The sequence below is a fragment of the Schistocerca serialis genome, chromosome 9 (assembly GCF_023864345.2).
Source record: "Schistocerca serialis cubense isolate TAMUIC-IGC-003099 chromosome 9, iqSchSeri2.2, whole genome shotgun sequence".
Classification (NCBI taxonomy): Eukaryota; Metazoa; Arthropoda; class Insecta; order Orthoptera; family Acrididae; genus Schistocerca; species Schistocerca serialis.
In genome coordinates, this window is record NC_064646.1 from 344,125,477 (window position 1) to 344,149,182 (window position 23,706).

General features: G+C 38.9%; 1 protein-coding gene across 2 annotated transcripts in view; it reads right to left on the reverse strand.

Moving 5' to 3' along the window:
* LOC126419250 (WD repeat-containing protein WRAP73-like) overlaps positions 1 to 23,706 on the reverse strand; it is a 99,521-nt gene that overhangs the window by 54,137 nt on the left and 21,678 nt on the right. The window contains exons 2-4 of one of the 2 annotated variants that reach the window (XM_050086406.1): positions 23,513 to 23,695; positions 17,798 to 17,977; positions 223 to 447 (exon numbers count right to left, since the gene is read on the reverse strand). In XM_050086406.1, coding sequence (XP_049942363.1) covers positions 223 to 447; positions 17,798 to 17,977; positions 23,513 to 23,695 — 588 coding nt within the window. The remainder of the gene's footprint in view (positions 1 to 222; positions 448 to 17,797; positions 17,978 to 23,512; positions 23,696 to 23,706) is intronic. The other variant, XM_050086408.1, reaches the window with a different exon arrangement.

The window sequence follows — 23,706 nt, forward strand, 5'->3', positions numbered from 1 at the left end:
GGCACTTGTTTACAGGCAACAGTCCAATGAATATTACATGAACAATTCGTTGCGATAGTGCTGACCTCTTGAGGTGATTCCAAGAACTTTTCAAATTACCCTTGTATATGGTGAGCAGCAACTTTCCTTTTCATAAACAGCCTTAATCAATAGACATCAGGGGTAGCTATCTTAGAAGTAACCACACATTAATTTTTGGAACAGCTATTATATAATACTTACAGTGCCATCCCAGCAGCCAATGGCAAGAAGCTGTCCTGATGGTGACCATGCAACTACTTTGGCACCAAGACAATTGTGCTTATATTGGCCTATCCATGACCCAGTTTCCATGCAAAACAGTTTCACAGAACACTGGTGGAGCTTGTTGTCCCATAAACATAATGTTGAGCCATTAGGGGACCAAGACATTCCGCCAACACCCAGAAAGTCATCGCACGAAACATGCTGAAAATCAATGTTTAAAAATTAGTAAAAAAAATAATTTTTGCTTCAGCAAAATATGCAAAACTTTATTTCTGCCTGATTTCTTAAGTGTTTTTTTGGTCTCAAGAGACCAACTTCACACTAAATTTGTAGATTGGATATAAGTTGAGTGGGTGCCATTAGACAGATTGCCACAAATTAACACAGATGAGTAAACACTCTGACAAGAAGGGAATGAACACTGTCAACTACAAAGTGCATGCCAGGCCAAAATTGAGTACTTACTGTCACAAGTGTAATAGTCACACCACTTCAAATACTAATAACCTTTGAAGCACAAACAGCAACTACATACAATATGATTATTATTAAAAATGTTAATAGCATTGTCCCTTTGTTGTTTAGGTGTTACAGAGAACTTTTGTTTTTGGCAGCTGATGTTTGGACTGGGATTCCACTAGAATAGATGAGTCAGATATGTAAAGTCTTGCTAGAGGGCCATCCACAACTGTTCTGTAAATTGTTCACAATTGGAAAAACTAGTACAGTTGTATTACTACTACTACTATTACTACTACTACTACCACCACCACCACCACCACCACCACCACCACCACCACCACTACTACTTTATTTTATTTTATTTATTTTTTGAGTCATCAGTTTTCTGACTTGTTTGGTGCAGCCCATCATAAATTCCTCTCATGTGTCGACCTCTCACCTCAAAGTAGCACTTGCAACCTACATCCTCAATTGTTTGCTGGATGTATTCCAATCTCTGTCATCCTCTACAGTTTTTACCCTTTTCAACTCCCTTTAGTACCATGGAAGTTATTCCATGATGCCTTAACAGATGTCCCATCATCCTTTCCCTTCTTCTTGTCTGTGTTTTCCATATATTCCTTTCCTCACTGATTCTGTGAAGAACATTCAAGTATTATCTTCTGTGTCTATAGATCAGTTTCAACTATAAGGGTTTTTTGATGAAATGTCCACATTTTTCGGAACACAGTGATCTGACTTTCACTATCATAGTATAGGACAAACAGATAAAGAAATTATCAGTTGAGTAAAACTAGAGTGATCATTGAATCAATAATGTCTCGAACCACTGATACAGCTTTTTGAAAGGGAATAGTTTTTGGTGGGTAGTATTTTTAATCGTTATCCAGTTTAAGGCAGCTATGCATTGGCAGATCCTTATACAATGAGAGAAGTTACTGTTTCTTTTATGTGTGGAAAGAACAGCAGTGTGGTTGAATTGAGTGCTGAGAAAGCACCGAGTAGTTACAAGTAAACTTTCCCTACTTAACACACTATAACATGGAAACTAATTACCGTATGACAACTAAACTTGGAAGCATTAATGTCAAGGACATGGGGAAGAGAAATAATGCAGAACCAATTAAATTTCAACACTTTTAATGGGCTGCTACAGTACATCATACCATTACATACTGGTACCATTACTGCTACAAACGGTATAGCGTCCATCAGTGTCCAAGAGAGTATGCAAGCGCAGGCCTCCATTCTGTACAGCAGAACGAAGCATGTCCATAGGTATGCTGGCTGCCTCTCTTGTTATGCTGCAATTCAGATTAGTGTATATGTAAACATTCTCCTGGTAAACCCTGTCCTTCAGGTAGCTCCACAATCAGAAATCATAGGGAGTGAGATCAGGTGATCATGCCGGCCAAGCATTTGGAAATGATTGGCTGATAATTCAATCATTTCCAAATGTGTTTCAGAGAAGCAGGTGAACTTCGTGAGCAATGTGTTATGGGGCCCCATCTTGCATGAAAAACATTGAGTTCAATGTGTCTCTCTCTCCTGTAGGGCGGGTACGACATGCTGGCGAAGTATATTGCAGTAACACTGGCCAGTTACACTACACATTTTTGGTCCTTGGGCACCAACTTGTTCAAAGAAGAATGGACCAATGATGAATGTAGCTGTCAAGCCACACCATACTGTGACACAAGCCTCACCACACTGTGACAGGTTCGCCATAGAGGAACTTCATGCACAGTGACTGGAGGTGAAGATCCCCACACACGGCAATTCTGTATGTTCACCTCACCCGTCAGAGAAAAAATGAGCTTTGGCTGTCCATAGGATGGTACATGACCAGCACTCGTCAACTTCAATCCTTGTGAGAAAGTGGAGAGCGAAGTTAACAAGTCATTGTGCAAGCTGCTGTATGATATGGATCTTGTACAGGTACTCTTTGACAATAGTTCAAAGCACCTTCCATACACTGGACCATGGGATGTTCAACTGTCATGAACATACCATGTGCACTGCCTAACGATCAGTAATTGCATGCAGCATAGTCTGCCATAGCAAGAGAGATTTCATCAACCACCTATGGTGCAACCGGTTACTGGCCTCTCCCTGGAGTGACACCCAGTTCTCCAGTTGATTTGAACTTCTCCTTCATACTCTGCACAGCAGGTGGAGAAAGAGGTCCCTTCCATAATCATTTCAGCCAACGATATTCTTGAAGTGCAGCCTCAGCATTGCTGTTGTTTTGATAATAGAGCTTCACCAATAATGCCCTGCTCCTTTCGTCCAAGCTCATGTTGACACTCCAACAACTGAACTGCAACTGGTCAGGGTGTGTTTTGTGACTACGAATCACAGTGACTGATCATGGCATGTGGTGGCCATTGTTAGAACTAGATGGTGGCACTGTGACACATGGAAATCATGCACCCCATACTCTGGACATTAATGCTACCAAGTTTGGTACCTGTATGGTAATTAGTTTCCATGTTGTAATGTGTTAAATAGGGAAAGTTTAACTATAAGCATGTGGTATAAACTTCAGAGTTTGATGGTGTAACAGAGGTCACTATTGTTGTTTACCGGACCATTTGAACCATTACATGATACCATTAATACTAAACACAACCTAGAAATCATCAAATTACCTCTTTCACCAGTGGTACTGCGGAACTATAGAATAACTAGGAAAAGCACTAATTTCAACTTAACGTAAATGCTGCTTCAAATATCCACAAACCATTATTGTTAGATAGATGCCAACACTTGAAATGCACAAGATTTGTTTCTGACATCTGTAAGTGATTGGGCTACAGTAGTGATGGCAATAAAAGACTGTGTTTAGAAAATGTCAAGTTACTACCACTGGGGAACATAGTGGAGCTTGGAACCAATGAGTGTGTGCCTGGAAAGCCAAATTTATATGTGCATTAACAGCACTAAAATATAATTAACTTCTGTTTTTCAGTTTGACCTACTATTATCCAGAAAGAATACAAATAACAAAAATAATTTCTTTCTCTTCCCATGAAAAGAAAGGCTATAAGAAAGCTATAATAATTACAAAAGTTGGAGTGAGAAAAACAGGATTTACATTTAGATATCTGAGTAATTACAAACTAAAATTTAACTTAGATTAAGAAAAAGAGTAGAAAGCATGTAGTCAGATGAAAAATTGAATCATGTGTTTCCAGTTTATATAAAAGAACTTTGTTAGCAAATAACCAGAAATTAGTGTGAGTTATTTGTGACTAGCCATGTATAACAGTGCTGGATTATGGCTGTGTTTTGATAAAGACTTATTCTGCAAATATAAGAAAATGTATTTACTATGAAACAGTGGTACAGTAAATACAAAACTTTTTCTTTGGTGAAGCAAATTCTATAACTTATATGTCTTTAGTAATACAATAAACAGAAATTGCTCATAGCTTACTGAAATTACGACCTACAGAATTTTAACAGTGTGCAGCACATAAACTTTTCATGCATAAATATCATTTTTGTATAAAGAATTATGCACAGGAAGAAACATTGTCATGGATCCAGCAATCTTGCGTAATTTAATCATAATGCTCCTCCAACAGTATGGGGATGTTAGGCAACAGATCAAAATGGTGTAGTCTTTCATTAATGGAAGACCTAAAGCTTGAATTTCTTCAACCACGATGGTTCTTCGCATTATCAAATAAACTCAGCTGTTCCTATTTCCATTTGCTCTCATGTGCATCTGGTGTGTCCTGAAAAACACAACAGGGCCCAATTACTATCCCATCCTGATCACTGTGACACACCTTCTCTGCTCTAGACAGTTGGGAGCCTGCAAATAAAAGATTTATAGACCTGACTGGGACTACAATTTGACACCAGTAAGAGAGGTAAATAACACTTTCCCTCACAAATTAATTAGCCATATGACATATGACTGGCTCATAGATGCATTGGGGAGGGCAGCTTCTACAAGCATTTCAAGGAAAACTGTTCACTATCTCTACAATACATAGCCTAATATATGACATTCTTGGGCTGTTGCTCCAAGATCAGCATTTCAAGATTTTTAAACAGCAGCCCACAGAGAAAAATTATCTCAGATAGAAACACATGAATGTGAGCATCAAGCGATTCTTGAAATAATACAAAGGAAATGCTTCAGGGTCACTCTGTGCCTTGTTCAGTAGTAGCACTTACGTAAGTCATATGGCAGAAATAAAACTGGTTAAAAACAGAAAATATGGCCATGTCAGAATACTGTCACACACCAGATGGAAAATTCTGAGGGCACAATTGCCCAATCCTCTGTCAATTCTCAAACAATTTAATTTGACTGCATCACGGAGAATTACATTCTATGCACCGCCATTGCTATTACAGTTTATATGTACACTAGCATTCCCACTTTGTAGTTAGGTGTGTTCAATGCCCGTTATGTTACCAGCATGTTGACTGACTTTTGTCGCACATACAATGTACAACTTGCGATTTGACAGTTCATTGTTTGCTACTCATCATATATATTTTTAGCGATGTCCCTCTATATAGTTGATTACGTAGAAAAAGGTATGGTGTGTCTTTCAAGCTTAACTACTTTACATTTGTTTTAACAAACTTGTTTTATTTCTGCTGTTCAATCTTAGTTCATTTGTTTTTAACATAGTTGCTTTATGTACAATGTAATTGGATACATAGAAAATCTACTCACCAAGTAGTGCTATTAAGGTTGCCAACTTTTGGAACCAGCAGCTCCTTTTTCTGGCAGAAGGCTTGAAGGGGGAGGAAGAGAGATGGAGGAAAAGGACTGGTGAGATTAAGGGAAAGGGGCAGAGTTCCGATAAGTCACCCAAAACCAAGGGTCAGGAGATGCTTACCAGGCAGAATGAGAAGGAATGACTGACTGTTGGAGACTGCACCAGACAACATCTGAAAAACCTGAGAGCTTAAAGGTGGAAGATAGGGTAATGTGCAAGACAAAGATCACTGCTAAAATATTGTGCATGAATTAATACAAGTGTAAAGCTAAGTGCATAGTACGTGATAAGAGGAGGGAGGAGGACAGCAAAAAAGAAGATAGGTCAGAAAATGAAAGATGTAGAAAACTGAAAGGGACTGAAGAAAGGAACAGTTACTGTAAAGAAATGCTGAGACCAAACAAATTAATGTAAATGAAGGCCAGGTGGGTGGCAAGAACCAAGACCATGTTACAGCATCTGTTACTACCTGCTGAGTTCTGAGGAACTGGTGTCTGGGGAAAGAATCCAGGTGGCACGTATGGTGAAAGAGGCACCGAGGTCATGATTGTCAAGTTGCAGAGCATGCTCTGCAACAGGATATTGTGTGTTGCTGATACACATCTTCTGCCTATGCCCTTTCATCCTGATAACCTCACAGTAGTCATGCCAATGAAAAAGGTCGAACAATGTTTACATAACAGTTGGTATAGAACGTGTGTTGTTTCACATGTGGCTCTCCCTTTGATAGTATGTGTTTCACTAGTTAGACAACTGGTATAGGTGGTAGTACGAGGGTCCATAGAGCAAGTCTTACAGCGGGGCACTCACAATGGTAGGAGCCATAGGGTCAGGAAATGGGTGAAGAAGGAGCACAGGGTACAAGGATATTGCAGAGATCGGGAGGGTGATGAAAAGCTATTCTAAGCGTGGTGGGCAAAATGTCAGACAGAATGGAACTCAATTCAGGCAGTGACTTTAGAAAGTCATAATCTGGTTGAAGTAGCTGATTAATACATTGAAGACTAGGATGATACTGGGTGGCATGTGGTGTACTCCTAGGTCGTTTTTTGGAAGGATCAGCAGTATCAGGATTGGCTGTGATGACCTGGGAAATCTGCTTTTGAGCTAGGCTGGTGGGGTAGTTACTTCCGTTGAAGGCTGGGCGACAACGGTGGTGTATTGCTGTAAAGAGTGTGAATCTGAACAAATATGTTTGCCTTGAATACCGAGGCTGTATGGATGAGAACATCTGACATGGAAAAGATGACACCTGTCAAAATGTAAGTACTGCTGTTTGTTAGTAGGTTTAATGCGAACAGAAGTGTGTAGCTGACCATTGGCAGGGATGAGATCAACGTTAAGAAAAATGGCATGGGACTCAGAATATGACTATGTGAAATTTAACTGGGAGAATGTATTTAGAAATTCCAAGAATTTAACAGGTCAGCCTCACCATGAGTCCACCTGTCAAAGACATCATCAATGTATCTAAACCAAAGCAGGGACTGGAAGGTTATGGACCCAAGAAAGCCCCCTCTAAGCGACCCATGGAAAGGCTGGCATAGGAAGGAGTCATCCTGGTTCCCATGGCTGTGTCCCTAATCTGTTTGTATGTTTGCCCCTCAAAGGTAAAGTAGTAGTTCATAAGTATAAAGTTGATCAAGGTAAGCAGGAAGGATGTTGTAAGAGGCACTGACTGAGGAACAGCAGACAGACCATATACATGGGGGATGTTAGTGTAGTGGGAGGAGGCATCAGTGATGACAAACATGTGTGGTGGTAGTGGATTGGAAAACATTCCAGATGATCTAGAAAATGATTGGTATCTTTAATACAGGAGGAAAATACTTGTGCACAAGTTGCAGGTGTTGATCAACTATGGCAGATATACATTCAGTGGGTGCTTTGAAGCCAGCAGTTATGGGACGACCAGGGTGATTGGGTTTCAGGATCTTATGAAGAAGATAAAAGGTGGGGGTCCGTGGTTTGGGTGGGGTAAGAATTCAATGGATTGAGGTGTTAGTCCTTGTGAGGGGCCTGAGATTTTTAACGAGGGTGTGAGTGCACGCCAATCCTTTGTAGGTCACTACAGTCTGATTATCATTTTGACACAGGCTTACGAAAGATTTTAGCCCCATTTAATTTATGATGATGAGCGTTTAAACTGTTGAAACTGATAAAGTGAACCAAATAAGGTTTTTCTTGTGCAGTTGACAACTGACTTTTTATCTTTGTTGTAACAGAGTCAGCTGAATGAAACAACATGATCTCCGATGTTTCCTTTTTCAACCACAAGAGCAGCATGAATCTACAAGCATTTCTTTATTTTTTATAGCTAACCTGAGTTTACTTTATGAATAGCCCTTGTACCACAATATGCAGATGGTGTATATCTCCATTCACACTGATAGCTGGCTTAAAAAACAGGCTAACAGTATTGCCCTTCAAATTCAGAGTACTGGCATTTACTAAGAAATGTGTAAAGTACCTTGTTCTAAGGATGACGTTAGGTGACCATACAGTGTCAGTAATTTAAACTGTGCAGTTCCTGAAATTAAGATACAGCTTATGGCTGAAACGGTATACCCACATCATATTGTCATCTGTCAGGGCCAGAACAAATGAGAAACATTCTCTGTATGGCAGCCCATACCTGTTTTAACACACAGCCTGCCTCAAACAATGCTCTGCAGCAGGAATGCTACCTCACATTCATTGCAAGTTTCTGGCAGGTCAATTCACGTTGTGGAGAAGCCATACTCTAGAGTCCCAGGAGTACCTCCAGAGCAATTATCATTTATCCACTGAAACAAAAGTGTACTGCTGTAAAGTAAATGTTTCCCTCCTATGCTGCTAATCAGAAACATCATCAACACTTTCGAATGTCATTTTCCTGGGCTACTCTTTTTGTACAATATTCATCTGATCCTCAAATATGAAATGCTCAACATTAACACCATATTCATGACAACCATGCATATGCCATGGCAAAACGTCATTTAAATATTCACTGACAGGTAAAAAATAACTGATCAATAATTTGTGGACAATGCTACATCTTGTCCTTATTGCCTCAGAATATGCCAGCAGGCTTCATGCAAGCTTTCCAGTTAATCAGGCCACTGGGACTGAACAATCTCTATCATATCTAATCCATTAAAGGCGAATTGTATAAAGCTGTTGATCATGGATCAGAAAAAAATGAACTTTGATCAAGCTGAATTCAGAAATCTGCATGGTGTACATGTTAATTTCAGATTATTTCACTATGAACTGGGATCAACTTTCCAATCAGAAAGTCGCAGATGCAATCATTAATTCACAGCCTAGTGACACTAAAAAAGAACAGCTTTCCTGTTGCACAAATATAAGTTCAGGAAAAGAAAATAAGTTCAATATAATTTTTTTGATATAGAAAGTTAGACTGAGGAGAATGTCAATGGTGCACATGTCACCGAGTCAAAGAGTGCAGTTAATGATTGCTCCCATAAGAATTCTTGGAGACTACTTTTAATTAAAATGTGAAAAGTTTAATGACCTTTCATAGAAACCATTACCTGTAATGACGTTACTAGTAACAGTTATATTTCAAGGGTAATGGCAGTGTTATTTCCATACAGTAACTTTAGTTGGAACTAAGTTACTTTTATAAGTAATAATGTAATGAAAGTGTCATTATTTTTTTTATGGCATGTAGTGAAAATCTCAAGACAGTAAAATTGGGTCTTTATTTTGGGAAACAAAGCAATATTTGCTTCAAAATTAAATCTTTTCAACAATAAGTGTGTTATGCTTGCTGAAAACCTTTGAATTCAATGTTGCCTCCGGTGACATTTCCTTCTCACAACTAAGCTGCACACCGCGCCTCATTAGCATTTTGTTCTTCCACATATTTTTCTATCTGTTTCTTCCTGATGTCACTAAGTCAACAATGTGTCTGCTACTTATTAATTATTGTCACTTGTGCATCATATTCTAAAACACATACAGGAAGTGTCTGATGTCCGATTATAAATTTTAGTGCCATCATTGCATTTAATTCATGTTCATTTTTTCATAACATTTTTATTTGAAGGTTATATATGCAACAATGAGTATACCGCAGTCATGCAACTAATCTCACATGAATAACATGCAGTCTCTGATTTACATTCATTTCCACATCTTTCAGACATGGAGAAGGAAGCAGAGACATGCATACCTTGGGCAGCTTACACCAAAATGGCTGGAAAAAATTATTCCTTTCATCACAAACTGTGTGCTGGTGGGAAAAGAGTACAAAGAAGTCGGAGCTCCACAGTGAACATAAAAAACATGTACAGATAAGACTTTTCCTTGAAGTCAGTTTTAAGTATTTTGTTTCATTTAAATAGGAAATATCCTAAACATCTATAACAATACACCTGAAAAAGTTGACATATTCAATTCTCACTTTCATTTAGAGCAAACATCCATATTCCCTAAAACAAATTCAGTAGGAGGAAGGCAGTTGGACTGGAGGCTGACGCCAACGCCGTTGCGAAACAGGTAGTGAGGTATTCCATGAGAACTGAAGGATTTGTACAGAGGCCACCTGGAAGGCTAAGACCCAAAATGGCAGACTGCCACTGACAACCTCAGAGGGTGCATGATGAAGAACAGAAAAACCTACAGAGGATACAAAGCATTCCCAACACACCCATTTGTTCTGTTTGCTTAAGCAACAGGTTCTGGTCCGAAGATGTTTAAAGATAATAATACTGGAGGTGGACGGGTGCCTCCAGCACCATAGATTATCTTACTGGACAGATCACAGATGACTTCATCAATACAACCTGACAAATAAGGTGGAAACATGATTTGGGAGGTATATAGAGGCCAATCAGCATGATGAAAAGCCCAGTGGGGTAACTGGATCAATGGGAGGTCAGGAGGGAATGAGAGAATCAAGGTAAGTGGTTCCCATTACAGAGATCAATATGTGGCAACCAGTGTAAGGAAGGAAGAAGGGGAGAGGAAAAGAGTGAAAGATCAAATGGCAGAAAATGTGTTATGTGCCACACTAAAACGAGTAGGGGAACCACCATTAATAAGGCACAGGTCATGGTCCATAAGAAACTGGTCAATGAGGAGCTGCCAATGAGATGTAGAAGCACTGCACCACAATGAGTGACGGGCATTAAAATTTCCAAGGAGGAGGAAAGCAAGGGGGAGTTGCTGAAGGAGGGCAGTTAGGGTGGCAGATGTAGAGACCTCAAACCATGAAGGCAGAGTCCAAGTGGACCCTGCTTCCAATGTTGTATGAACTGGGATCCATGTACTAACAATATCTGTACCGACCAATGTGCAGATGCCACCGGAAGCCCTCAAAGGGCCGACCTCATTCTGAAAAAAGCACGGAACCCACAAAGGGTCAGTGAGTGAGGATCAGTAAAATGAGATCCCTGGAGAATGACAAAAGCTGCCGAGTAAAAGACGATAAGGGATTGCCACTCTGGTAGGTGACTGAAGTATCCATTACAGTTCTATTGAATAATCATGGAGTGTGTACCCAAATGGGAGGCAAATGGGCTGGAGCCAATCATGTTGCTGGGTCACCATCACCACCAATGACAATGGGGTGACAGCCAGAAAAAAGATGTCAGACTCAGGTTGTGAGGGGGAAGATGGCATCTCCGGGGGCACTGCGGAGACCTGGTTCGTGGCACTTTTTCTTCTTCTTCTCTTTGACAGATTGAGGAGAGCAGGGCACAGAGGAAGAGCAGGCTTTTGCAAGATCTGGAACCAAAAGAGAGTGGGTGAGCTTGGGGCACAGACACTGTGTGCCCCTTGGTTGAGTTGTGGTAGCAGAGCTCTGGCCTGAGACACGCCATGACTGGGGTCCTGGGAGAGAGCTCCATCACCAATACGTGCCAAAGAAGGGGGGCACTTTCTGCAGGTGCTGAAGAAGGGGGCCACTTTCTCGGCAGGGGAGGGGTAGCGGCATCCAGAGGGAATGGTGTGGGAACTGCAAGGGGCAAGGGAGAAGAGAGGAGGATGGGACTGGGATAAGGAAGAGGGAGAAGGGGGAAAGGATGTAACAGAGGCAAAAGTAAAACTCATAAACACAGGATGAAGTTCGTCAAATTTCTGATGAGCCTCAGTGTAAGAAACAATCCAGAGACTTATACTCTTACATCTTCTTTTATTTCTTATAAGTTGGGCAATATGTTGAGCGTGGAAAGTGACGGTCGTGGCAATTTACACACATGTGGCAGAACACAGGGCCACCCTCATGGAGTGGGTGGTGTAGGATAATTGCGTGGTGAAGCTAAATTTTGGAGTTTCTGCTGTTAGCAATGACTTCCGATTATGTCAGCTTTTGACCTCACATGCCTCCATCCGCCACAAAGAGCAGTCTTGTCATTTATATTTTTGTTTATCATTTTCAGCAAGTGTTACTGAGCAATGCTGATGTGAAAAAATAGCTCACTAGTTGCATTACAAGTTGTTTTTTAATGCAACTGCTGTGCTATTTCTTCAGATCAGAAATCTAGTTATTCCATTCACAGCCCCCCCCCCCCCCCCCCCAAGTGCAATCAGACTACTCAGAAAGTGGTACAACTCCTTCACACAGTGAAAGTAAAAACATATTCTACTACAATTTCAAAAGAACTATTTCGAATATTTACTGCAAATTGCGAAAAAAATAAATATAAAATAAAAATATCAGAACTCCGTATTGCCATTTTGATATCAATATAGCAGGGAAGAAATTATTGCCAATATACATCAATATTTTCTAGGGTAAATACTGATATTTTATCAATAGCCCTAGTACAGACCAGGTTGTAGAGAAAATCTTTCACCCCAAGCAGACAAGCCTGGCCCTCCTACCAGTGTGTAGCCAGGGAAGGGAAGGCCACAGGGTCATATAAAGCAGTATTCAATGATCCACTACCCTCAAGGGGACAGCCGTAGGAAAATGGCCAGATTTTTGGAGCTTGATACACTTCATGCACAAAGCATTCGACCTGATACCATCCATTCCAATCAGGTGCTCTCCCTATGGGTGCCACCCAGTTACAGCAAGGGTCATCTGGAACGGCGGCCATTGCCAGGAGTTCTGATGTTCTGGAATGACAAGCAATGATTCCTAAGGCATACATGGTAAGGCAACACCTTAGGTATCAGAAGGGTAAATAACAGCCCCACACCACAGACTGGCTACACATGCTGGTGACCTAGGGGAGCAGAGGGGACCTACAACACGGAAGGAAGAGGGGAGAGGAATCCACACTGCAGACGCTAGGGAAGGAGTTCTTCCCCAAATGACTCACACTACAGACAAAAAATTTAGAAATGGAGGTCAAAACCCAAAGAGGGACCAAAAACGTCAAAAAGGAAGTATGACAGAGAAACGGCAAAGGGAACAAAAGTGCAAGAAACACAGGAAACCAGGTGGATAGCAAGGTCAACATAAGAACACCGAGGTGGGGGAAAGTGGGAGGCAGTGGGGAAGGAGCAAGGGAGTGGCGGGAGAGGCATGGGAACAGAAATGCAGCCTGGGAAGGAAAGATGGGCTGCATTAGGTCGGGGCATCATGGGTGTCACGCATGAACTGTGACCCTACTGGGGGGGGGGGGGGGGGGGGGGGAGATGAGGGTGGGGGTGGGTAGGGGGGTTAGGAGGGAGGGGGAGGGGTGTCGGCCAAGGGCAAAGCAAAAGTACTTGAGAATGTGGAAGGAGGTTTTTTAGCTTTGAGAGACAAAATATACTTATCTCGTGTGCTCAACAGGATCCTGAATAATTTTTCCTAAATTCTTCATCAGATATACAGATGCTCAATGTGCTTTCCATGGTCAAGACCCTCTTTATTGAAACGCGTACGTTTCATATGTATTCATTACCAGCGATGGCGAGGCATGACAGAATCTCTGACCAGAGAGTTATTTATCGTTGCTAGTCTGCGCTTGACCGTGCGAGAGTTCTGTTGCTAGTTGCACTCAGTCAGTGCTAGTAGCACGTAGCGAGTCGGCAGGAACAGTTGCGAGTGGACGGTTGTACTGAGCGGGCGTCGCCATGTGTTGGCGGCGTGCTCTCCCCCCATCTCTGGTCACGATTCAGGACGAGGTATATTGTTTTAGAAGGTAATGAAGCAGCATTGCGCTCAGCTAATAATGTATGGTAATTGTAATTAATTTGTTCAAGAAATGCCCCAATAATAATTTTTTATAAAGTAAATCTTTTAAAGAAAAGTAATCATTTAAATTTAAAGAATTTTCCCACCCTTTTGAAGAAAAAGCATTCATTTCAATTTAAAGAATTTTTCCACCCTTTTGAAGAAAAAGCATTCATTTCAATTCAAAGAATATTTCCTATGGATTTCCTCCAAGAATCAGAATTAAATATACGCCAGCATTGCACAAAGCTGTGCCAAAAATAAGAGCAGATTTATCAGGTCTGATTATTTCACAGGGCCGTAGGTCAGCGCTGCTGTGCCTATAAAATTTATCAGGTTTTATTATTGCTGTTCAGATGTTACATTCAGTTCATGCTTCATTATTTAATTAACATTATTGTGAGTTTAATGAGCAATCTTTATTCCGTAATTTTGTGGGAAGACAACATTTGGGTCATTTACATTTTTCTTAACATTGACTTTCATGATTTTGCTGCGAGGTTACGAATTCAATATTATTGACTTTTTAAAATTTTTGTGGGGAGGTTACATTATTAAATATAATACAGGCATACCTATCATTGCATTCATAGAATTTTCAGTATCACTGATATTATGTTGAGGGCAATGAGGGTCAGATTAGGGGAGAAAAAATTTGAAAAACAACTTTCATTGCAAATGAAGAAGCAGTTAATCTGAGGTGCACTGACGTAGAAGAGGCCGTAGACAATGGATTTAATTATTTATTGATATTAATGGTTGTTTCCTTTCCAAATGTATGGGGTTCATAATTTATTTACAATTGAGTAACAGTCATTATTTTTGACAGTAACTGTGATGATGCTTAATATATTCCTCTGAAGTAACTTTAATTGCAACTTAGTAGCTTTTGAAATGTAAGTTTCCAAACTCTGGTAGAAACTTAGCAACAGTGTAAGAAATAATAATCTGAACTATTTGCAGTTAACAGTTAAGTACACAGAGTTTGACAGTAGCCAATAATGACTGAACACCTCTTACAAATATGCTCCCTATGTTTGAAAAGCAGTAATTACATATTTTTACTATCAATACCAAACATGTGCTTAAATTGCTATAGCTGCATTTGCATAAATAGAAATAGTTTGTGCATCAATAGAAATAGTTTGTACATTTATGACAAGTTATCTTCATTGGCCAATGTGTTGGTCCTCTGTGGCTCAATGGTTACAGACTGGATCTAGAGTTCTGAATGTCTGGATTTCGATCCCTGGTTGGTCTCATTCCTGCCACCTCTGCCACTTATTACTTCTTTTACCTCTGGCAGTGTTTATTAATTAGAAAAATCTGGAGTTGATTCACAGATGAGTCTCTCTGTTCAGAGTTCTAACAGAGGCACGAGTACGTCATCCAGGGTGTATACGCAGAAAAGGAAAAAGTTCCCGGATAAAAATACACTTTTTCCCGGGAGAAAATACACATTTTCCTGGGTGAAAATATCCCTCAGAACTGTAAAACTTATCAATTCCTTGAGTGGTAAAGGTTATATACACCACTTTCCAGCACTTTGCGGGGGGGGGGGGCAAGCAGTTTGGAAAGATCTTTGATGTGCAGCAACGTGTACGCTGCATAATATTTTCGTATTACAGAAGTATAAATACGAATTCCACCAAACACAGCATGTTAGTATCCGAAGCATTGAAATCCAGATTGTGATTTGCTTTTGTCAGCCAATCACAGCTCACATCACATTATCTTGCCAGCAAATGAAAGCCAATATTCAGAAGACAGGATACCTGATGCAGTCAGCCAATAGCTACATCACTGTCAAGTTGAACGGTTACACAAATAGGAAAAGTTTATGGTTTAAATTAATATACTTGTAGTATAGCTACAAGAAAAGTTAAGCTTTCACATATAATACTGTTTGCTTCTTCTTCTTCTCTCTCTCTCTCTTTTTTTTTTTTTTTTTTTTGCAAGTGTTACGCTTTAAGATATATCAAACACAAACGTGCCAGTAAAATTTTAAATGACGACATAAATTTCTTGTCTACTTGGCCTGAAATTCTTGTAAGTGGCTGGTCCTGAAAGTGTTAAGTTTTGAATGAGAGTCAATCGTTCTGTGATTTAAGAAATTCATTTCACATTTTCACACATAACATAATTCATCTTGCGTAAAAGGAAATTTACTTTGAAAGTACCGCTTCTCAAACTACCATTTTCAATATTTTCCCGCAATGTGTTTGAAATGTAAACTTTTATGATGTCACACTCATCAAAAGCAGTTATTGTGAAGTATTGCATAGTATTCGTCCTGAAGCCTTTGACATTTTGCTGTCGACAATCAATCATGTGCGCAATGCGTTTTGCTGTAGTGGCGTTTCTCTCTTGTTTATGTTTTATTGCTGCAGTATCATTCTAAAGTAGAAAGCTGAAGTAAAATTATTTGTTAGAGTATCAGTTCTTACCAGTCAAAATTACAAAAATTTAACTCAAAAGTAAGACAACGAAAAATTCCCGGAGTTCTTAAAAATTCCCGGGTTTTTCCCAGTTTTCAACTGGATGAAAAAGTTCCCGGGTTTTTCCTGGATCTCTCAATTGTCCCAGGGTGTATACACCCTGATCATCTAAAAAACGATCATGTCCAGTAATCACTGTGGTGGTCAAACCAACATAAAAAAAAGCCATTTAACACCTTGACAAATGATATTTAATGCTGATGAAATGCCACTATCATCAACAGCTTGTGTTTACAGTAAAATCAGCCACGCTACCTAATGGCCAATCCCATGTGACCACGAATTATCAGCTGCAAAATGATGTATTCTCCACAAATTATTTATAAAGATAATTCTGACAACACTGATGTGAAAACACACTGCATGAATAGGCCTGATGCTGAGCATTATAGTCTTTCTTTCCATTTACTTTATGGATATCAGACTATTATGATCTCTTTCTGTTATGGGGAAGTTTGAAGAATGCACCTTTCTCCACTTATTTTTGTCCATTTTTGCAATGATAAATAATGTGCCTCTATGACACATGGTTAATTTCAGCAGTCAAAGTGTGATATTCATGTTGATAACCAATTTAGTACAAACAATCCTGTTGGACGAACATCCACAACTGAGCATTATACTAGAGGTTGAAAATACCGCTTCAGTTGTAAATTTGTTTTATTATCACGAGCATTTTTCTTGGTAATTCATATGAATACTTTAGTCGATTCAGTTGATTCGAATTTAGAGTCATACAACATAGCAAATATGTGACTGGGTACACTATCTGAACTAAGATCAAAATTTACCTCTATTCTGCGACGTTTATACAATTGGCCCTAAATGTACTACTAGCATTTAATGCCCCAGAAATAAAGGAAAAAATTTTGTGTTATGAACATAATGAAGAAGATAACTGAGCTGCTGAGGTATGGAAGTTCGGTGAACTTTCTCTGGATATCATAGTATCAAGGTCTCCAATAGAATGAGGACAGGGAGCATTACTTGTCCCTGATATCAATGCATTTGACTACATCTCCAAAATTAAAATGGGAACTGTAATGCACAGAAAGAAAAAGAGTAGCAAGATATGTGACAGCAAAGAGACATTCCCAGTGCCATAATCTGTAACCTGCTTAACTCAATAGATTGTGGTTTGCAGATCAGACATGTGGCCTAATACCTAACATCCACCATAAGGATGGCTTCCATTGTAGAAACTTCATAACGTAAATCAAAACATGTTTCCCAATTCCACCACACCTACTTTTGTGTCAGAAAATATAGTAACTTATTGAATTATCATGGACTTTATGAAATTGCAATTCGCAGACTTTACTGAGAGTCTAATACTACGGAGAGTTTATGTGCCATATGATGGATTGTAGGTCATATTTTTAACCTTTATCTTAAAGAAGCTATTGTGTAATCAGAAGTCAGAAGATAATTTCATAATATCGCTTCAGAACAATTCCATGTACTTGTTCTACTACGTACTCTCTCTCTCTCTCTCTCTCTCTCTCTCTCTCTCTCTCTCTCACCCCCCTTTCCCCTCACCATAAGCAGAATTTTATTTGGTGTCATTTACCAGAATGTGTTGGTATCATCAGTTATTGTCTACTGTGTGTTCTATACATACTTCTAAAAATTTCTTTTAGTAATTAGATGTATCACTTAAGTAATATCATGGTGTCTGCAGGGCATGCACACCAAACACCCATAAATAAATAAATGCATACCTTAATCAGTTTCCAGGCTGTCGGGTCAAAGAATGAAATCTTGCTTGTGGACCCATGGTCTTCTATCACTGCTAGGTAACTGCCATCAGGACTAAACGACAAAGCAGGAGAGGCTGTCGACTTTAGATTGTGTATATATAAGACAGAACAGTTTACAAGTGACCAGATGCTAACACATGCCTGAAAATGGAAACATTAAATTAACAATTAATTAACAAGAAATACCTTCAATGACAGTATTTTCTCACTTAAAGTCTCCTGCAGTGTTATGTGCACAATGATTCTAGACACCCATTTTTAGAGTAAAAATTTCAGTACATATTATTTCAAAGTAAATTCAAGTATTAGTCAATTATTTTTGTGTTTTGAAGATACACTATTTGTAAAGCTACATTTAATTTGTCAGCCTCCACTTTGTGTGTTTTTTGTGTGATCCCACTGTTCTGTTTACTAGTTGACATTTTTCAGTTGACGAACTTTATTGCAACAGAAGTCTCCAACCTAATCACTGTACCGTACTTTAAAACACAGTTAGCAAAGACTGCAAACAATACTAATGCGTTCATTCACATATTGTGACCTGTAGACCACTTTACAAAGAACAGCCCATATAAATATGAAATGGGTCAAAACATGTGCTACTATGAGATGTAGATGAGATAAACTGCTTCTTTAGAGCAATTGTCAGGTAATATTTTCCATATGAATTTTTTATGATAAACTTGGCTCAAGTAATTAAAATAATTTGTAGTAGTTTAATGATGATTAACTTTTAATCTTGTTTGCAACAGCCGATCCACTTTGTTACATGTACCTTAACTCATTACAAATCCTTGAAAATTCTCCTATATAATGGGACCTACAGAACATAATGAATGAATGAATTAAGTTAGTTAATGATGGGTGGCTTAGATATTTGTCAAAAACAATTGTTGTTGTCTAAATTACACGGGAAGGATAAAATAACATGAACACCCTGGTACAAATACCTCTCTTCAGGAACTCCTTTTACAACTTATTTGCAACCCACATACATAGCCTTAGTTTCCACTTGTATTAGAATAGGCACAGAACTTTTCCGCACCCCAAATACATCCGTAAATGTGGTGTGTTTATTTACTGTCATGTCAGATGTTGCAGATTTCAGTGCCAGGGTATATTTCAAATGCCTGCTTAATTATTGTGTTTATGATTGCAATCCCAACCCACCTGGGTTGTCTAGATCTGCAGGGTTCAAGGGATATCTTTGTCTGCTAAATGCAATAGTGAAACATAAATGCAATGTCCTAGTAGAGACATGAGGACAATAAAGAGGACTGTAGCCTTTGATAACACCACAGTCACATAACTCTCTGCCGAGTATAAAACGCAGGCAGAGAAACATTTACGGTAAAGCTACTATTGGAAAATTTCTTGTAAGCAAGGTAAGTACAAAGAAGAGCATTCTGTGGCTTATGGAGCATAAAGATAAGACTACCAACTCTTGCAAGTATGTAAACTGGTCCAACAAACAAGTCTATTTCTACATTTTCCCCTCTCACAGGATGTTTCATTACATTTTACACACACACACACACACACACACACACACACACACTGCAAACCAATTAAGTACATGGCAGAACAAACATACACGGTATTACGTGTTAAGTTTCTTCCAGTTTCAATAGTGTATGAAGCACAGGAAGAATGACTGCTTAAATGGCTCTGAGCAAGCTGAAATTAGCCTAATCTTACAATTATGATCCCTACAAGAATGATAAGTACGGGACTGAAGAATATCTCTATTGATTCTTCACTTAATACTGATTTCAAAACTTTGAAAGTAAACTTTCATGGGCCAATTGGCTTCTATCTTCAAATGCCCATCAAGTAGGGTTTTTCAGTATATAGAACAGTGAATAAATTTTATTACTTGAATAGAAGAAAAAAATACACTTCAAAAGTAAGATGCAGAACAGACTCAATTAATAATGGTAATACAACAAAAAAGTATTCCAAGGAATGAAAGATTATATGTCATTCAGAAGTAGGAAACATACAAAAATATCAGATGCACTAACAAGGATATTGTCCACCTGCACATAGATATCACAAGATAATCAGCAGAACATGCCATAATACATAACACTCCAACTCATTTTTGCTGTTTTAAACATACAGTTGATCATCAATATCACAACTCGTCATACTAATTGCCGAAATTAGTGACCACACGAACCAAGCATCTCCATCCCAGATGGTTACCAGCTTTTCTTACAGCCTGCTGACAGGGTATACCACAGATAATTTTAGTTTGATACATCCCCCACTTGCTGCTCTTCCTCTTACTCTCTTGCACTAGATATTCCCTTCCACAATTATATTCTCTAGATTTTCTCCATCTCTTATCACAATAATTGATAAAAAGCTGGAAAACTCTAAGGTTGACATGAGAAGAAAGGCATCTGAAAATACTAAGAGCTCAATAACAGACACATTTGTTCTTCTTTCAGTCCATTTTATGCACACCATCCTGTGCATATACCAAAGCTCAAATGCATCAATATGCTGCTTACCTCTGGCCTTAAGTGTCTACATTTTGCAACCATCAAAGAGATGGAAAAATATGTAGGTTTCAACATGCTTAACATTTTTGGTGTTTGTCATTGCTCTTTTTTGACAGATCTTGGGCAGCTTCTTCATACCCACCCACACTAGCGTAATCTGCCATCTTATCTTCACCGATTCTTGTGTTGCAGATGCTTGATCCAAGATAGATGAAAGAATGCATGGTTTCCATTTCCTTTAATCCCCCTTTAAGTTGAAGCTTTGCTCCTTGGTCAACTTTCATGAGTTTGGACTTGTTGAGATTGATGTCTAATCCATGATAGACTAACATCCTTTACTTTTGTTAGTGGTTTGGCAAGTCCATCTTAGCTGCTAGCTAAAAGCACAGTGCCATCAGCAAATCACAGGTTGTTAATAGTTCTACAACCAATAGAGGTGATTGAGGTGCCTTCGAGGGTCTAACCATCAAGAGCATTCCTAATGACACGTTCTGCATAGATTTTGAACAGTTGATGGGCAGAGGCAGGGGGAGGAGGGGAGACAGAATACAACCCTGTCTGACACCTTCCGATACAATGAAGAAATGAAACGTGCCAGCACTTGTCTTCACAGCTCAAAGATGATTATTATATAGATTTGTGACATCATTAGACCAAAACACAATTGATAATGACCTACAATTAATTTTGTACTTTTCATTGGTAACTACTTGTGCAACCATGTTCGCCAACTAATATGACTCGACATAGGACAAAAGAATAGAACCATCGTTTGCCTTCTACTGAATGCAATGAAACTTTATGTCCATATATTTAGTCCTTTTGTGACGTTCATTATTATTTCCACAACTGCAGTGTACTCTGACTGTCCTTAAAGAGCTGAGCTGGTTGCTCCATGTTGACACTGAGCTCCTGTAAGGATGAGCAAGGCCACATTATTTCAGCAGCTCATTCGGATGCTGCTGCATATGCTACTTCTGTTGTAGATCTGGCAACAGATTTTTGCCAGCAAGATGGCCAGGTAACAAGTCCACTTGTTAGTACACTGACATAGCCCAACGTTAAACGATGAACATCAATGTTTCCAGGGCTACTAAAGAGACTATTTACACGATGCTTGTCCACTTTCTTCTGCTGTACTGTTGTGTGGTGCAGGATCCGCATGAGGTAGGACCGAGAAAGACCACTGACAAAGTTCAAAACAGGGCAGCTCATCTTGCATTATCGTAAAATAGTGGAGAGAGTGCCGCAGATATGACATGTTAATTGGGGTGGCAGTCATTAAAACAAAGGCATTCTAGGTTGCAGCAGGATCTGCTCCTCAAGAGTGTGAATATATTTTGTTGGCACCCACCTACACAGGGAGAAATAATCATCATAATAAAATAAGAGAAATCAGAGCTCACATGGAAAGATTTAAGTGTGTTTTCCCAGAATGCTGCTCAAGAGTGGAACAGTAATGATATAGTTTGAAGGTGGTTGAAGGACCCCTCTGACAGGCACTTAATTGTGAATTGCAGAGTAATCATGTGGATGCAGGTGTAGGAAAATCAGAATCCATGTACACAAGACGTTCAAGACTGCTACCACTGCATTCAATACCTTTGTTTTTTGAAACTTGTAGATATTTTAGGATGCATTTAATTGCAGTCCAATGCTCAGGTCCAGCATTGTTGAGAAACTGACATACATGACTAACAAGAGATATTATGTCTGGTCTTGTTACAGTGGCAACAAATGAGCACTGTCATAAGTTCAACTATAAAGTGTAATAAGTAGGCGTTGCATGCTGTTCACGTTGAATTATTCTAAGATGCAATTGATATAATCCTCTTGACACATGGGCAATTTTTAACTTTCAAATTCTTGCCCGATTTCCAGTCCTACAAAGCTTTGGATCATCAACCACAATTTCAAAATGAATCCTGAATTCTTCAAGTATTTTATTTACAGCTGCTGTTGATTTACTCAGAACTAGTCAGTCATCAACAAAAATAGCTAAAAACACCTATTGGGCATCAACCTGGACATGAAACACACAATTATTTGAATAAAGCTGTTTGAAAAGACAAATAACTGGACAGCAATATTTTGATTCCAACACTGAGGAGATCACTTCAGTCCATAAAGGACTTTCTTTAATTTGCAGACTAAAGTTGCATAATCATAGATGAAACTTTCAGGCTGTTCCATCAGGCAGGCTTGCAAATCACTATCAAGGAAGGCAGTCTCCATATGACATTGCTTCATTTTGATATCACACACTATTCAAAGCTAAATGACTACAAGTTGGTTCATACATATCAACAGGTGAAGAAGTTTCTTCACAATCATGTGCCAGTTTCTGGGAACATCCCTTTGCACATAATCTAGCTTTATACTTCAATCATATCACCTGGTTTATGTTTGATTTTGAAATGAGTTAAATGTACATGCTGTTAATGAGGAAACATCTTAATACAGAGAGAGATGTAAACATGTGAATAGAATAGAAGATTAAAGACTTTCAAAAAAAAATCCTGAACAATTACTCAAAAGGAAGGGGAACAACATTCATTGACCAAGGAAATGGTGGACATAAATTCTGTGAAAACTGAATAGGCATATGCCTGATCTCTGTACATAAGATGATGACAGAAATACTTCTCATATTTTGTATTGTGGTGACACACATCACAATCCATTCAAAACAGAGTTGTTATTTGCCATTACCTTTACTAAAAGTATAAATATACTGGAATGGAATGTTAATCCTATTGTAAATTATGCATGAAAAGGCCAATAGGTCTTTACTACCATAAGTTCCTAGCAAAAATTTATACTCTAAAGTACTGAATACAGCTGTAGTACCTGCTCAAATGCTCATTCATTTCTCAGACACAACATACTTAATTTCCTTCAGTCACAATAATGTCGTAAACTGACAATAAATGATACATTACATGACAGGTAAGATAAAAATAATCTATTTATCAGGTCTGTTGGATGAAGCACTACCGCACCTATGTGTACACTCTAATGTACAAAGCCTAGGAGTCACGAATACTTCTTACATTTAATATTTCGGCTAACAGCTAAATAAGCTCTCCTGGTCATTATTCACACTTCATTCAGGACATTACAATATTAAAATTTTTTATGAAGCTAGATGGATAGAAAAACTTACATAGAATTCACCTATGGTCAGAATGTGTCTGCTATCAGGACACCATAAAGCATCTATGAGACCACTTGTGCCTTCTGTTACTCTGCACCTCCAGTCACAATCGGTAAGGGAAAATATCTGCACTCTGCATCTTTTGTAGAGTGCACACAGCAAGTATTCAGAATCCGGAGACCATGCAATTTTCTGCAGAAGAA